Here is a 15,504-nt window from a genome sequence, read left to right on the forward strand (position 1 = left end):
GCGGATGGATAGCTTCGGGTTGAGCTAGTTCGTGGTGCTGGATGCGACCCAGACGCGGGAGTTCCGTGGGATAGAGGGTTGCCCCGCGAGTGCTTTTTTTTCGTTTTGTAAACTCTGTCGCGATTGTAGGTATGGTTGCTTGAATATACTGTATGGTGGCAGCTGAATTTGGTTCTCTGGGCTGTAGGTCTAGGTAAGGATAGGGATGGGAGAGTCCCTGGTTAGGATATATATTTTGGATTTGAGGAGTAGCGTTGGCTTAGACAGACCTAAACATATGGATGAGAAGAAATGTTTATTTTTCTCTACCTAATGTTGATGTATTCATCTAATAGACTCGTGCTAGATATGCCCGTCAGATCAACCTCCAATCTACTCTATTCTTCGGCTAAGCAACGTGGTGTTCATGCAAGATGGAGATCGTGGGCTTCCCACTTTTTTTTTGTTTTGATTTTTGATTTTCCACGTGCCGGGGTTCCTCCTAGAGTGCTTGATAGGCTACTGTAATTTAATGTGAGGCTCGCAGGACCCAATTACAGTATGTAATACTCAGCTAGCCCTGGTCAAAAGTGCAAATTGGCAATCTTATTGGGCTCTTAGCTTCGGACTTGGTTGCCGGTGAGTGACAGAGAGTGTGCAGTTCACTGGATGACTGATGACTGGGCTCCATCCATTCGTAGGTTATCGGGTTGGGGAGCTATCTGATCTGCCGGCTGCGACCGGGTTGGAACCCACGGAACGGTAGATTGGCAGTTTTGAGGGAGAGTTTGTTAACTGAGCTCGACTCTTTCTTTCTTCCTACATGAAAACACAATATATGAGAATTATGATGAAAAGAGAAGAGAAAACCCGAGGACACAGGACTGTGCTGATCGCAAGGTGGAGAAGGCAAACGGTCCCGTTGTGCACGTGCCAGGTAGCCCTTGGAGGCTTCAGGGGAAGAGGGGAGACAGTGTTGTACAGCCCAGGGCATGAATATGAGAAATAACCATAATAGTTGGAAGGTGAGTACCTATGAGAGTTCCTAGAGACAAGATACGGAGTAGACAAGTCCAGATGGTAGTCTCTGTATGGGGTATAAAATAACAAAGTTTGGATGTATCCAAACACGGCTTCCTCCGTACTTTATGAGTCTATGCAGGCTTATGATTATTCTGACTGTTCTCTCTGTCGTCTGTCAGTCAGCTCAAGCTAACCTTGTTCCTCCTAACTCGGATTTCATCGACAAGCATGTTGCCCCGTTCGGGCCTTAGCCCGCCCGCCAGCGTGGAATGAACCGTCCTGCTTCCATCCACACAGCGGGCGCAGACTAAGCTCCAAGTGGGGGTGGTGTCCTCGGGGGCTCTGGACCGTGCTGGTCAATGTTTTTTTTTACCCCTGAATCTGAATCTCGGGACTGAAACCTGAGACGAAGCTCAGAAATGGAGAGAAGGAGAGCTTTCGTAGGAAGGAAAGATGGTTACTTCCAATAGTCATCATCATGCAAGTCCGGCACGAGAGTTTGAGTCTATCACATTTAATCTTTGCAGTTCCAGTACGAATAAAAATACTGGACTGTGATATGTCCTAATAAACTTCAATGTGCCCAGCTCTTGTTGGTACCACCGTTCGTACTCTCCGTAACGCAGTCCTCAATAATCCATAAACCTAGCAACTTGTCCTGGCCCAATTGAGCTCGCCATTGGTCCGTTACTGGCGTCCCTTCTGGCCCTCTTCTTCCTCTGGTCTTTGCTCGCCTTAACCTCTCTTTCTCTCTCCTCTCTCCTCTCTCCCACCCCTCTCCTTATTTTCCATTCTTCCATTCTCTCCAAGCGCCGCGAGAATCGGACGCTGTGAGCAGGCCATTTGTCAATTCCCATCTCCCCCAGAAAATCCAATTACCGTCCCAAAAAAAAACAGAGAAACCGGACAGGAAAGACGTTTGAATACGGAATCCCTCCATTCCAATTCGATCTTCGCCCCTCTCCTTATTTTTTTCATCGTCCCCCTCGTCCTCCAGTAGCGACGGGCAGTGGATCGACAACCTCACACTGGCTGGGAGCAATTGTCATCTTTTGATCTCACTCTCACTTTCTTGTTTTGCCCCTGCTGTTGCAGTTGGGATTCCTCCTTTCGTTTTAGTCTGAACTTGAATTGCAAGTGTCAAACTTCGGACCATCAAGCACCCGCAATCGCAATCGCAATCGCAATCGCATTCGATCTTCGTCAACTCTCCGCGACCACGTCCAACCAACCCTACGCGAGGTCTCCGATTAGAATCGCAACTCCCCGATAGATTGTATATTTCAAACTATCCACTCGTTTTCTTGTCGACTGTGTATCCTTCGGAAACCTGGGATCTGAGGATTGATATACTCGTGATAATCTCCGCGCAATTGGCATCGTGATTCCTAGTGTATCTTCCACGTGAGTGCAGCCCCTTACATGGCGGGGGATGTCATCATGTCACCGACCTCATCCCGCAGAGACTCCGCACGCGGGGAAGTCAAACATGCTTAATTGGGAATTCCCGATACCCCCCCCCTCCTCCAGGTCTGATAGTATATGGACAGTTGGTCTGGACAAATTAAAAGGGAAACTAACGAGATTGGCTTGAAATTACAGTGTATCAGATACAGCATTGACCCCCACCCACTGTATAATCTCCTATACATTATTACTGTATACACTAGCCACTGTGTATACCAAATCAGACCACCTGAAACAGCAAACAAGTCCACCCTTTCCCCAAAATGGAAACGCCCACCTCCAGCCGCGCGCCTTCCGATGCGCTGCCCGTCGAGAATGGCCAGGCTGGTCTTGCCGCCCGTCGCACCTCGCTCGGTTTCCTTCGTCGTTCTAAATCCACCGAGCCGCTCGGTGAACGCAAGCCTTCCGGTAGCCGCAAGAAGATGTCCAAGAGTCAAGCCATGGAAGAGGAACTCCGCCGTCAGCGTGAATCTTACGCCCCCAAGATCGCCCCCCGTTTGCCTGATCTCTCACCCACCCCCCAACTCGAGACCTTCGGTGGTGAAGAACGCGACACTCTCGCCCCCGAACCCGCCATGCCTCGTCCCCATTCTGGAATTCCCCCTGCATCCATGAGCTCGCCGACTGATGCGGTCGACCCGTATGCTCGTACCGAGAGCATGACCCATCGTGGTCGCTACAGCTATGCCAGCAGTGCTATTAGCACTGTCAACAGCCCCCGTCGCATTCGTCGTCGGAAGGATCCTACTCCCTACAAGTAAGTGGGGACATTTACATTTTACCATTGCCCTCATTGAGAAAATATACTTGATGGAGGCCCCTTCTCTACCCTTCCAGCAAATACTGATCAGACTACGCGCAGTGTGCTGGTGGTTGGCGCCCGCAACTCCGGCAAGACCTCTTTCCTCAACTTTCTGCGCAAGGCCCTGACCATGCCCCCGCATAAACACCCTTCGCGTAGCCCCGAGGAGCTGGAAGAGTTGGAACGCCAGACCTCTGCCTACGAAGGATTCACCTCGCAATACTTGGAGACCGAGATTGATGGAGAGCGCGTTGGCCTGACTCTTTGGGATTCTACGGGTCTCGAGCGCAACATTGTGGACCTGCAGATGCGTGCCGTGACTGGCTTCCTGGAGAGCAAGTTTGAGGAAACCCTCGCCGAGGAGATGAAGGTCGTGCGCTCTCCTGGTGCCCGCGACACCCACATCCACTGCACCTTCCTGCTGCTGGACCCCGTTCACCTGGATGAGAACATTGCCGCTGCCGAGCGCATCGCCAATGGAACTGCCAAAGCGACTGATGTCCCCGTGGTCGGTGTCCTGGACCAGAACCTCGACCTGCAGGTGCTGCGCACCATCCTGGGCAAGACCACCATCGTCCCCGTCATCAGCAAGGCGGATACCATCACCTCTGCACACATGGGATACCTTCGCAAGGCCGTGTGGAACAGCTTGAAGCAGGCCAACATCGACCCTCTGGAGATTTTGACATTGGAGGACCAAGAGGAGTATACTTCATCGGAGAGCGCAGACGAGGAGGAATCTGTGCAAGGAGAGACCCCCGAGACTCCCACCGAGCCCACCGAAGAAGTCAGCGAATCCAAGGACGAACAGACGGACGAGAAGAACGGCCAGGATCAGCCACCACAGCCCACCCCCGAATCGCCCTCGCAGCGCAGTCAGAACTCCCTCAGCGCCTCACCCGCCAACCCGCACGTTCCCTTCTCCATCCTTTCCCCAGACCCGCATTCCTTGGCCTCTGGGGAAGAGCCGGTCGGCCGTCGATTCCCCTGGGGTTTCGCCGACCCTTACGATCCCGAGCACTGTGACTTTGTGCGTCTGAAGGACTCCGTGTTTAGCGAATGGCGGGCCGAGTTGCGTGAGGCCAGCCGTGTGATCTGGTATGAGCGCTGGAGAACTAACCGCCTCAACCGGAATGGTCAGCCCACACCGCTGCCATCGAAGAAGTCATACGCAGGTCGCATGGGACCGATTCACGACGGTCGCCGCACGAGATAAATGGGTGAACGTGAACCAAACTTGTGTGGAGTCGACTAAGATTACTCTGCTCTGACTCGACCTCATCCTGTGTATCTGATTTGCTGTTTTTTTTTTTTTCTGTTTGATTCCTGAACCCTTTCTCTGCCTGTCCGCATAGCTTGCAGTTTCAGTTTCCGCACATACCCCCGACTTTTTTTTCTTTCTTTTTTCTTCTTTTCCACGGATCGTGTTTCTATTCGACTGTGGACTTTTTTTTTCTTTTCTTTCCTTTCTTTCCTCTCGTGTTATCCTTTTCCCTCTTCTGTTGTTTACACTACTACAACCACTTCCTGACCTTCCTTTATGCCTCTTTTTACCCTCTGTGTCCTCACTTGTATCCTTTCCCTTCTGATAAAATGTGTCACCCTTATTCCCGAGGAGTGAACGAATCGTGTACTCAACGCCTTTTTTCAAAGATGCTTCTGTGCTTTGTGGTTGTCTGCTATAGATGTGGTAGAGCGTAGAGTGTAGAGTGCTTGTAGATAGGTCTCCGTTTTTGCCCATGGCTGGGTTGTTTAGTTGGAATTTTGGGTATTGATTGGGTTGGTGGTCGCTGTATGGATTAGTGCAATTATTTGGCCACCAGGATAGCAAGTATCAGAGAATACTAGGGATACTATTTGTTGGGTACCTGTAAATATAGCAGTCATCTTTGACTTGGGGCGATAACCTGGTGTTGTGGATTGTGGTATTGATCCAATCATTCTCTTTTCTCTTCTTTTCTCTTCGTTGCTCTACCTTGGTGGTTATGGTATAGTAGATTGATCTATCATCGGTCTTAACTCAAGAATGAACTACAGTAGGAATCTAAGGTGATGATTTCTAATCATTTCCTCATCTCTGGTCTCTCTATGGATACACCTCAGCTGGCTTTGGTGAATGAATAATCCCTGAGCGGCTGAAATGCACCATGCACGCTGCACCCTCGACTGGGGGCTGATCCCAAGCCCAGCGCCTGCATCTGTCCAATCACCCGACTCGATACTGTCGCTAGAGGTCATTTGGGGGCCAATTCCGAGTGTTGCAGAACTGGCAGGATCCAGTCGAATTTCGGGCTGGCCGAGGGCTTGCAAATGCCCATGCTGCATGAGGATTCTGTTCCCCGCAGCAGACCGTAGGGCAATACGAGGCTCCTCACCACTGGGGTCCAGTCAGGCGCTTACTGTACCTTTTCCTTTTTTGTTTTCTTACCTTTTCACTCTTCCCAGAGCAGAGCCTCGAGCTTTTTCCCTACCTACTACTCTCTTGGTTTCTTCAAGCTTCATGTCTTGTTCAAGTGATAGTTGAGTCCAGCCCTATCGTGATCAAGGTGGGCCTCTCTCTCTCTCTTTCTTTTCTTCCCGCGGGTTTATCTTCCCCGCCTCCCGACTCTCGCACAGATCGACAAAGTGCAGCCCTTGGTTGGAATTGCGACCAGACAGGGAGAGAAAAGAGACAAGCTTGTGAGCGCTGAAGCTGACCCTCGCCAGCTTCCTCAGACTTTAGAGATTCTACAACATTAATATACTTCACAATCTGGTAAACACATCTCCAATTCCGGTCGCGACCACACCCCACCAAGGATCGGACCCTGGATCACAATGTCCCTCCAAGTCAACGACCCACGGTCGCGCACCCGCTCCAAATCCCCCGGCCGCAGCCGCGAGCGCTCCCGATCTCGCGATACCCGCGCCTCAGAGCTCGAGCTCGAACCACCACGTTCAAGACAGCGCTCGCGTTCTCCGGCTGTGGAAATTGCGCCTAAGTCCTCTGCTTCTAGGGACTATGATCTTCCGCGCTCGCGGTCGCCGGCTGTTGAGATTGCGCCGAGGTCGTCCAAGTCCAAGAAGTATGACTCGGATGAGGAGAATGAGATTGATCGGCAGTATAGATTGTTGAAAGAGGGGCGTTTGGGGGGTAATGAGGGGCCGAGTAATGTTATTGCGAGAGTGCCGAGGTCGGCGGGGAGGTATGATGTTGACCGGGGTGAGGAGGAGGATGATGAGGATTGGAGGAGACATCGGGACCGGGAGGATGTGACGCGTCGTCGTCGTGAGGATACAAGGTATGAGCATTCAGAGTCGGATGAGGATTTGAGAAAGGTGCGGCCTAGGGATTCGCGGGATCCGAGGGGTTCGAAGGATTCGCTCTCTGGGAGGGGAGTCGCGCGATCCCAGAGGATCCAAGGAATCATTGTCCCAGAGAGAATCGCGCGATCCGAGAAGTTCCAAGGACTCACTCTCCCTGAGAGACTCACGCGAGTATAATGGCCGGTCCCATCAACGCCGACCTTCGTCCCCGCCTGGCCGGGATAGTCGGTTGACTGATTCGGACGATGACTCGGATGACGGGCTGGCATATGGTGATACCCATGGTAGCCATCCGAGCTATGCCCGTCCGAATAAGTATAAGTATGCCCAGCCCACGCAATTCCACCCCTCCCAGCCTGGTCCGCCGCGCCAGTCTGCTCACCCAGATCCCAAGTCGTCGGACTGGGCAGACATTCCCGAGTGTGAGCGTCCGGGCTTCGTCCCGCCAGCATCGCATCCTTCCTCGCAAGCTGGTGTGCCATCGACTATGCCGGGGGGTTTCCCACGGCATCGACGTATGCAGATCTTCCTGCGACGACCGCGCCCTCGTTCCCAATGCCGCAGTACGCAGGTATTCCTGGTCAGCAGCAGATTCCATATGCGCACGCTTCTTCTGGTCCTTATACCCCATCGCATTACCGCACTGCTTCTGCCGCAGATGCCTCTCACCCAATTCCTGGTCAATATGCACAACCGGTCCAGTATCAATATGCGCATGTTGACCCCAATATTCGATATGCTTCCAAGGCAACCCCTGTTCAACCTTATACTGCGTCGCCAGATCAACAGTTTGCAAAGCCGGTTGAACAGTTCAATAAGCCACGTGAGCCCCAACCTGTGTACCCCTACAGGTATAGCAATGAGCCACAGTTTGTAGAGAAGCAGCCGCAGGCGCCAGCACCACCACCACCGCAGCAACAGCAACACCACCAAGCCCCGCACCAAGTCCAACACCAGCAACTTCAGCCCGAGTATGGACATGGCCAGGGTCTTCAACAGCCTCAGCAGCTGGTGGAAATCACACCTGGCGGTAGACGAGGTCGCCCGCATAGCCTGTCTGTGTCCTCGGCGAATAACCTCGCAGTTGCAGGCGCTCACAGTCTACACGCTGGTCACCCGCCGGCTAGTCCGCTGTTGGAGGCCTATCACGGTACTTACCAGTCCATCTCGCCCATGCCATCTCCCATTGTCATGCCCCATCGGGACGACGATATCTCAGACCTGGAGCCGCTGGACGGTACTTCCAACTCCGAATCAGGCCGCCGTAAGAAACATGTCCGTTCCAAATCCTCCATCAGCGAGAAGGAAACTCGGCACCGCAGCAGCAAGGAGAAGATCAAGGAAAAAGAAAAGGACAGTGATGACCGCGGTAAAGATGACAAGCGTCGCATCCGTCACGATCGCCACGACTCTAGCAGCACGATCTCAGACCGTGACCGTGACCGCGGAAACATGGTCGTCATCTCGCCCACCACCGGCCGCAAGCGCGTCTCCTTCTATGACGCCGGTGCCGACGCCGCAGACATGCAATCCGCCCTCAACCACCGTACCATCGACAACAAGACCATAATCCATGTCCTCCCCCGCCTGACAAGCGACGAAATCCTCCTCCTGCGCGCCGAATACAAAAACCGCGTCAAAATGCACGGCAAGGGCATCAACCTCGCCAAACACCTCCGCCTCAAACTAGGAAACTCCTCCTTCGGCAAAGTCGCCTACGCCACCGCCCTCGGCCGCTGGGAATCAGAGGCCTACTGGGCAAACTGCTACTACCAAGCCGGGACATCGCGCCGCGAACTCCTCATCGAGTCACTCATCGGCCGCTCCAACGCCGCCATCCGCGAAATCAAGTCTTGTTTCCGGGATACCCGGTACAACGATAGTCTTGAGCGGTGTATGCGTGCGGAGCTGAAGGCTGATAAGTTCCGGACGGCGGTGTTGTTGGCGCTTGAGGAGAGGAGGCAGGATGAGAGGGAGCCGTTGGATGCGAGGTTGATTAGGCAAGATGTGGGGGATTTGCATCGGGCTTTGGTTTCGAAGGAAGGTGGGGAGACGGCGATGATTAATATTATTGTTTTGAGGAGTGATGCCCATTTGAGGGAGTTGTTGCGCGAGTATGAGGCCGTTTATCGGGTGAATTTTGCGAGGGCGATGATTGCTAAGTCGAGGAATTTGGTGGTACGTCTATCCTGTTTTCCCTGTTATCTTTCATTTAACTCTTACTTCCTACTTCCTACTGATACTAACCCTTCCACTTTTTTTCTCACAGGGTGAAACACTAGCCCACATCCTCAACGGCGCCATAAACCGCCCCATGCGCGACGCCCTCCTCCTCCACCAAGCCGTCCGCGAATCCCGGACGGGCCGCGAGCGCTCCGAGTTACTTATCTCTCGACTTGTGCGTTTACATTGGGAGCCAAGACACCTGGAGTTGGTGAAGAGCGAGTATCGGAGACGGTATAATGAGCGTGTGGAGGAGGCGATTGCGGAGGAGGTTATGAGCTCGAGTGGGAGCAGTGAGTGGGGGGAGTTTTGTATTGAGTTGGCGAGGAGTTCGACTTGATGTGTTAGTTTGAGAGGAGGGGGATAGAGTATGATTTGTTTTAGGTGTTTAGGGATTTTGTTTAGATAATGTCTAGTGTATATGGATGACTAGTTTGTTTGGATTGTATTCCACTATGTGTGAGTTGATACAGAGGCTCTGAGTTGTACGGAGTAAAGAACTAACCACATCCGAACTTCAGTACTTGATTTTCCTTAGTTGGGGGATTCGAGGCGAGTCCACCCGAATAGATGGCCTACTCCAGAGTATTTTTTGAAGTTGAGCACTTAGAGAAACAGATACTTAGAAGAAGATTCTGGTTACCTTGGATCTACCTGACAGGGTGGTAGTCAGGCCATTACGTCTTGACAGGAGATCTTAAGCTGCTGTAGATACATACCATCATGGCAGGTCTCTTGGGATTACGGTTCATAGACTGTGCAAATCAGACCCCTTGATAGCAGCGGTGAACATGAACTTCTTTCTCCAAGTCCTAGATTTGATGTTATGTACTTGCTTAATTTCTTGTGTCTACTTCTATCCTAGACGAGCTTCATGACCTCACACCGCTGTATCCGATCAGAACGAGCCTAGGAGACATCCGTAAGCCCAGGATGATCAATGAAGCAAGGTATTGATTATCAACTCTATAAGCCCTGTACACCGGTCGGAATGAGTACATTCTCATAGTCCTGCCTGCCCATCATCAGTGTTGAACCCCCGGGGTTCGCCTTATGCACGATGACTTATGATCCCCCATGGGCATGCATGATGCACGAGGCCGATGATCAACGAAGCCAAGACGAAGGGATCGGCAGAGAACATGAGGTAGTCTCGTGCCATATGCTCGTGGCAAGAGAATGACAGAATGCAGAAAAGATGCATAGAATACTGTACACTCTACATTTTACTGGTCTACATCGCGAGTAGATGGACAAGATAACCACGTTCTTGGCATGGTAGAGGCATGGCAAGCTGCAGTGGGCAAGGGGTACTGTAGGCCAGGCTTTCAGTGCTTCCTCAGACAAGGATAATTGGGATATGTGAAATATGACTTTGGTGTACATGCTGAGCGAGCTATGTAGGATTCATACTCCAGGACCCGGTAGGAAGGGGGGATGGCTGGGCAGGCTTGGCCTGTGCTCTTGGCCTTGGGATGTACTACATAGAGTATTCATGTTCTAGCTTTTGCTAAATCACTTCCTGGTCGATATGATATTAGATTTGTAGTAGCGAGTGCTACTGTGATATCGCTTGGCGGGTTAATATCGGCGAAGAGACAAGATTTAGTGTTAAGATGTCGCTATAGGTCAGTGACATGCAGATGAAGTAAACCCATCTTGACTTTCTCACGGAGTTTACCGAAGCTACAACTAGTCTGTTGGTTAGTTCGGTGCTCAATATTCTGCAGATTAAAATTAGTTCCATCGTTTAATTAAAAAAACAACCAAACAATATCCACGGTGCTAATCTACCGTATATACTCCGTTCCAAGAGAGTCCCAGCGCCGCACCAACCAGACTGTAGATTACTCCAACATCCATAGATGTTACATCGGTAGTCAGCCACATTTGCCGGCGCCTCCTCTTATTTAAACTCTCTACCAATGACAACATCGAGTGTAGTCTTCAGGAACGTAGTCGACCGGATATCCCTCTGTAAATGGGATGGTTAATGAGGGGGTGAAAAGAGGGCCCTGCCCTGTTCCTTATTTCCCCTGAGAAGAGCGACCTGACGTGTCACAAAGGGGCCCCGGCAAGGAGGTCGTAGACTGATGGATCTGCGAGGAAGTAGCGGATACTAGGGCACGCGACACTAGGAGGTAACTTGAAGGGGGATTTCCTAAGTATCGAGTACTTCCATTTACTGTGTTCTCCGATCGGTCTTCTCCCGACACGACGCGTAGATGCGAACTGATCCCTGCAAGGGGAGGGTTTGCGATTTGAACACTCTTGAGAACCCTGCCACCGCTTATTTACACTGCTGCAGGTCCCCGATGTCTTGCTTTTTGTAGAGTGATCTCTCGATACATGTAAATTCTGGCAGATAGTCATGACAGACTGTAGAAGTGAAGGGCAACATAATCCGTAGTTAGTATACGACTGTAGTAACTATAGTAGTAACTACTGTAGTCAGTTTATTGGACCTGATGGCATCATTCGGGCGCCTCTGCTGATCGCCATTTCCCCGCAGACTCGGGCACTAAATATTGGACCCGATGGATTTGGAGGAAAATTAAGAAATGACCATACTAAGCCCTTAAAGCCGACAGCCGAGGAGATTCATATGTTGTGAGTGGAATAGATGAGGACTATAGAATATGATAGGCGGCTTGATAGTTGACTATTATTCTTCTTGGAGTTGTTATGTTGCTCTGATATTATTTGTCTAATGGTGTGTATGTGTCCGCCTGATGCCATCACGGAACCCCGACCCCGAGTCCCTCCAACGTGCTTTCCTCCGGGAACTATACAACCACAACAGTCTGAATACAGACCATCGATGAACTATGACGGCAAGAAGATGGAAAGGTGGAAGCATGACTCTCTTTTCCCACCTCTCTTGTTCTTTTCCTTCCCTCCATCTTCTACTCTCCCGCTTTTCTCCATCCTCATTACTCAAGTCTATCTCCACACTCGTTTACTCCACAGCCTTATTATTTCTTATTTCTTATTTACGCCATCCCGTGTGCCCACTCGCTCAGTCACCTGCAAGACTGCAGCTGAAGGCTAAACTCGTTTTCGTTCCTTGAGCGCCACTGGGTCGATCCCGCATAGACCGCTGCTTGTTCCATGCGACCTGATGCTTCTTGGCCCGATTCAGTGTCCTTGTTGACCGCGATTCTTCTGGCTCGGGGTTACGCTCGACAATCTGATTTGGGACTGGATCATTGCATGACTGCATGACTGCATGTGGATAGAATCCTGTTCGGTTGTATCGGCCCTGAGAAACGGTAATCCCCCGGAGTTTCTCGTCTTTCTTGGTTTTGTAGTATCTGCCCTGTCTTGATCATATCCCCCCTGTCATCCCGAGCCCTAACTGGTTATCCTCCCTGTCCACATCCATGAGAATGATGTCCACTCACACCCCCTATACCACCCCCTCACATCTGCCCTTTTCCCTCCCTTGCCATATGGCAGAATTATCCGCATGGCTTCCATCTCGGTCTTCGGAGCGCTGACAATGATCAGCCGACGTGCTCGCTCGGAGCTTTGCTCGACAAATGCAGGTCTGCTGCTCGGTGCAATCCCCAATCTCCACGCGCTAGACCGCATCTCGATTGTGGCCGTGGAGGGAGCATTCTGGCATGCGGGCCCGAGTCGGGGTTTCTGGGCGCGACCCCCTCTCCTCCTGGTCTCGTTGGTCTAGGGCTCGACTATAAAAATGTCCCTGACATTCCTGTAAACACAACGTCGATCTTTCCCTTGCGCCTTGTCTCCGTGAAAGCCAGTCCATAGTCTATCTTTGTCGCGGTAGCTCCTGGAGTTTCTTGTCTCTCCTTACTCTCGACAGTCGACCTTCCTTTTTTGCCTTTCTTATACGGCTTCAGGTTTCTACCTGACATTTCTATTTTAGCACGAGCTCATGCTCTTGGTTGATCATTTTGATCCCGTCCAATCCTTTTTTTGATTGTTTGTTTCACCTGGAATATCGGCACGATGCAGTTGTGGCATTTTGCTCTGTTGGTGTCGTCTTTCGTCGCCTCCGTTGGTGCCCAGTCGACCTTTACGCCTGCTCGGCCTCCAGCTCTCCCGTTGGCTGTCAAGTCGCCGTACCTAAGCACCTGGTTGAACGCGGGCAGTGATGGTGGAAATGGCGGATATCTGGCGGGCGAATGGCCCGTCTTCTGGGGGTACGTTCTATGAGTGTGAAGCTGGTTGCAAAACACTACTTACAATTGTTAGGAACCAAATTACTGGATGGTGTGGTTTGATTCGCGTTGACGGCGCTACCTATACCTGGATGGGTCTGCCGGGCTCAAACACTGTAACACAGACTGCGTTCGAGTATACGTCAACAAAGAGTATCTTCACCATGGACGTTGGCGGAAAGGTCGAGATGAACATCACTTTCATGTCGCCAATCACTCCCGATGACTTTAAGCGCCAATCTCTCATTTTCTCCTACTTGAATGTTGAGGTTTCGTCGTTGGATGGCAATGATCATGATGTGCAGGTCTATGCGGATATCTCTGCTGGTAAGTTGGCAAGAACAAGAAAAACAAAAAGTCCTTGATTCTAACTTGATCTAGAATGGGTCTCCGGAGACCGTGGTACCACTGCCCAGTGGGACTATGGTACAACCGATGGTGTTGCATACCACAAGGTTTGGCGACAGACCCAGCTGGCCTTCTCTGAAATTAACCAGCAAGCCGAATGGGGATACTGGTACTGGTCAACTGATGCCGCCAATGGCATGACCCACCAGTCTGGTCAAGATACCGTTGTGCGTGGGCAGTTCTCGTCCAATGGTGCTCTGACCAACGAAGCCGACACCAACTACCGCGCTATCAACAATGCCTGGCCCGTCTTTGGATTCTCATCCAACCTAGGAACTGTCAATTCAAGCCCCGTCAGCACGCTCTTCTCACTAGGTCTGACCCAGGATGAGGCTATTCAATATGAAGGTTCATCTGGCTATGGCCCCGTGCCGTCCCTGTGGAAGAGCTACTTCACCACGGACGTGGATGCAGTTACCTTCTTCCACAAGGACTTTAGCGATTCCAGTGCTCTAGCAAGCTCATTCGACAGCAAGGTTGCCACGGAATCGATTGCTGTTGCGGGTGAGGAATACCTCACGCTTACTTCGCTTTCGGCCCGGCAGGCATTCGGTGCAACCCAGCTGTGCGGAACAGAGAGCAAGACCTATCTGTTCCTGAAGGAAATCTCATCTGACGGCAACATGAACACTGTCGACGTTGTTTTCCCGGCGTATCCCATCTTCCTGTACTCAAACCCGGAATTCTTGAAGCTTGTTCTCGACCCCCTGTTTGAGAACCAGGAGGCCGGACATTATCCTCAGAGCTATGCTATGCACGACCTGGGCTCAAACTATCCCAACGCCACGGGCCACAATGATGGTAATGATGAGGCCATGCCTCTGGAGGAGTGCGGAAACATGATCATTATGACCTTGGCATATGCCCAGAAGGCCGGTGACACTGATTACCTGAGCACCCACTATACTCTGCTCAAGAAGTGGGTGAGCTACCTCATCGATGAGGCACTGTACCCAGCCAACCAGATCTCTACCGATGACTTTGCTGGATCTCTTGCGTGAGTAGAAGTTCTCTCTTCAGCCTAGTCTCAGTAACTAACCGACAATTAGCAACCAAACCAACCTGGCCCTGAAGGGAATGATCGGTATCCAGGCCATGTCCGTCATTGCAAAAGAGACCGGCCACACGGCCGATGCTGCCAACTATTCTAGAATCGCCCATGATTACATCAACCAATGGCAGACTCTCGCCATCAACAAGAATGTGACACCGGCCCATACTACTCTGTCGTACGGCGATGAGAGCAGCCACGGTAAGCTGCAGTACCACGAGAAATTCTCTATCTTACCTCGGCTGAACTTTTTTCTAGGCCTTCTTTATAATCTGTTCGCCGATGCTCAACTTGGCCTAAACCTGGTGCCCCAATATGTCTACAAGATGCAGAGCGACTTTTACCCGACTGTCGCCAACAGATATGGTGTTCCTCTGGATACTCGCCATACCTACACCAAGGGTAAGCTTACGTCTGGCCTTATAATAATTATCACAATATACTAACTTACAGCTAGGTGATTGGGAGTGCTTTGCCGCGGCTGTCGCCTCCGCTGATACCAGGGATTTGTTCATCAAGGACCTGGCCACCTGGGTTAACGAGACCCCGACCAACCGGGCTCTGACTGATCTCTACGATACGGGATCCGGAAAGTAAGTCATGACAAAATTGCTTGTCTGCTATAGTTCCCACTGACAAAACATCAGTTACCCACAAAACACCTTTGTCGCCCGTCCTGTGGTGGGTGGTTCCTTCGCACCTCTTCTCGTCGCCTCGTAAACGGGCCCACCTTCGCTTCTTGTGAATGCCTTCTTATATACTATTCTTTTTAAACCACTTTCCCGCCCCTATAACCATCGGAGAAAATGAGTTATTCCCGAGAGGCAACGTTCTTTTCAAACTTTCCCGGGATCCTGAGTTGAGGGGTACCTGGATTATGACACTCTGATCGTCACCGTCATTCGCTCGCTTTGTTTTGTGTGCGATCCTGTTGCTGCAGGCCCTGATACCCATCCGTAGAGCTTCTGTTGATGGTCCTTCGTTGAATTTTATGTGTTGATGTTTTGCATGGTGGTGGGGAGATTGAGGTTTGTGTATACATACCTACCTACGTG

General features: G+C 51.3%; 5 protein-coding genes across 5 annotated transcripts; 4 read left to right on the forward strand and 1 right to left on the reverse strand.

Annotated features, from left to right (window-relative positions):
- Positions 1-2,732: 2,732 nt before the first annotated feature.
- Positions 2,733-4,487, forward strand: aspE (septin; the record flags this gene model as incomplete). Its single annotated transcript, XM_057155309.1, has 2 exons — positions 2,733-3,226; positions 3,332-4,487. The coding sequence occupies 2 exons, from the start codon at positions 2,733-2,735 to the stop codon at positions 4,485-4,487; spliced, it is 1,650 nt and encodes a 549-aa protein (XP_057006439.1).
- A 1,601-nt stretch (positions 4,488-6,088) lies between these two features.
- Positions 6,089-9,140, forward strand: anxc4 (annexin ANXC4; the record flags this gene model as incomplete). Its single annotated transcript, XM_057155310.1, has 4 exons — positions 6,089-6,589; positions 6,690-7,092; positions 7,149-8,755; positions 8,847-9,140. The coding sequence occupies 4 exons, from the start codon at positions 6,089-6,091 to the stop codon at positions 9,138-9,140; spliced, it is 2,805 nt and encodes a 934-aa protein (XP_057006440.1).
- A 2,679-nt stretch (positions 9,141-11,819) lies between these two features.
- N7473_009372 (uncharacterized protein) lies at positions 11,820-12,023 on the reverse strand (the record flags this gene model as incomplete). The annotated part of the gene is made up of 1 exon (XM_057155311.1): positions 11,820-12,023. One exon carries the CDS (start codon positions 12,021-12,023, stop codon positions 11,820-11,822), a length of 204 nt encoding a protein of 67 aa, XP_057006441.1.
- Positions 12,024-12,269: 246 nt separating this feature from the next.
- On the forward strand, positions 12,270-12,488 carry N7473_009373 (uncharacterized protein; the record flags this gene model as incomplete). Its single annotated transcript, XM_057155312.1, has 1 exon — positions 12,270-12,488. One exon carries the CDS (start codon positions 12,270-12,272, stop codon positions 12,486-12,488), a length of 219 nt encoding a protein of 72 aa, XP_057006442.1.
- A 290-nt stretch (positions 12,489-12,778) lies between these two features.
- On the forward strand, positions 12,779-15,169 carry gta1 (glutaminase GtaA; the record flags this gene model as incomplete). Its single annotated transcript, XM_057155313.1, has 7 exons — positions 12,779-12,972; positions 13,025-13,317; positions 13,372-14,395; positions 14,448-14,650; positions 14,708-14,851; positions 14,907-15,042; positions 15,097-15,169. The coding sequence occupies 7 exons, from the start codon at positions 12,779-12,781 to the stop codon at positions 15,167-15,169; spliced, it is 2,067 nt and encodes a 688-aa protein (XP_057006443.1).
- Between the last annotated feature and the right edge of the window lie 335 nt (positions 15,170-15,504).

This window comes from Penicillium subrubescens, assembly GCF_028828155.1.
Source record: "Penicillium subrubescens strain IBT 31985 chromosome Unknown utg000006l_segment0_segment0, whole genome shotgun sequence".
Classification (NCBI taxonomy): domain Eukaryota; kingdom Fungi; phylum Ascomycota; class Eurotiomycetes; order Eurotiales; family Aspergillaceae; genus Penicillium; species Penicillium subrubescens.